Source organism: Belonocnema kinseyi, chromosome 6, assembly GCF_010883055.1.
Source record: "Belonocnema kinseyi isolate 2016_QV_RU_SX_M_011 chromosome 6, B_treatae_v1, whole genome shotgun sequence".
Taxonomy (NCBI): Eukaryota; Metazoa; Arthropoda; class Insecta; order Hymenoptera; family Cynipidae; genus Belonocnema; species Belonocnema kinseyi.
Genome location: NC_046662.1, coordinates 56,886,545 through 56,887,449, shown reverse-complemented (window position 1 = coordinate 56,887,449; position 905 = coordinate 56,886,545). Strand labels below are relative to the sequence as shown.

The following is a 905-nucleotide window of genomic DNA, read 5'->3' as shown; positions in this document are numbered from 1 at the left end:
GATATTTTGGAGGATCGAGACAGATTTGTGTGGAAGTCTAGGTTGGGTTGTTTGGATATTTGTGCAGGGTGGGAGGACTGTGTTGATCGGGTTGGTAGTTTTTTTTTCTTTTTTTTTTTTGTTAAAGGAGTAAAACGGGAAATGCTCATGCACTTACCACATTCGATCTTTGGGGACCATGAGCCCAATGTGTGCACATCACGCATATCTACGTAACGCATATACACGTGAGATGCACACATGAACGCACAGTCTACAAGGAACGAATGTGAGTGTGGGACTCACCAAACGGCGCCTACCCACTAAACCAAACTCCTTACCTACCAACCCATGTTCCCGGAATCCACTTTCGCATTACTTCAGGAACATGGGAATAAGGCCAATCAGCCGTGCCTCGGCTTCCAACATCTCTGCCAGCTTGGTCTTCTTAATGTCGTCCTCCTGGAGGCTTCCGTGTTAGGGTGGCCTCCCTGAAGGACGTACATCTCATTGTACCCGGACGATGGTCAGTCCGGGGCTTCGCACTATGTGCAGCACAGAGGAAACACTGCGGAGTGCTCACGCATTCCGCTGACTTGTGTCCCTCTGAGCCACACGTCCAACACATTTTGGTCCTGTGAGGACCCTCACACCTTGCCGCCACGTGACCAAATCCATGGCAGCGGAAACAGCGCATAGTCACCGTTTTCTTTCTCACTCTACAGGACATCCAACCAACTTTTAGATGCCCTGTACGAGCGAGTCGTTCAGCCAACTCCTCTCTTAACTTAATATAGGCCTTCAGGTTACCCCTGAAGGCCCTCTTCGTTAAATTGACCTTGATATGACCAACGTCAACCTCACCAAAGTGCTGCATAACAGCCTCCGTCACTTCCGCCACGTCGCAGGTTGTGTCGAGGTCACTG

At 50.1% G+C, this 905-nt stretch overlaps 1 protein-coding gene across 1 annotated transcript in view; it reads right to left on the bottom strand.

Annotated features, from left to right (window-relative positions):
• Nucleotides 1-427: 427 nt before the first annotated feature.
• Nucleotides 428-905, bottom strand: part of LOC117175408 (mitochondrial 2-oxoglutarate/malate carrier protein-like) — a 22,098-nt gene continuing 21,620 nt past the window's right edge. Inside the window, exon 6 of the mRNA XM_033365118.1 lies at nt 428-902. Within this exon, the coding sequence (XP_033221009.1) occupies nt 428-902 (475 nt within the window). The remainder of the gene's footprint in view (nt 903-905) is intronic.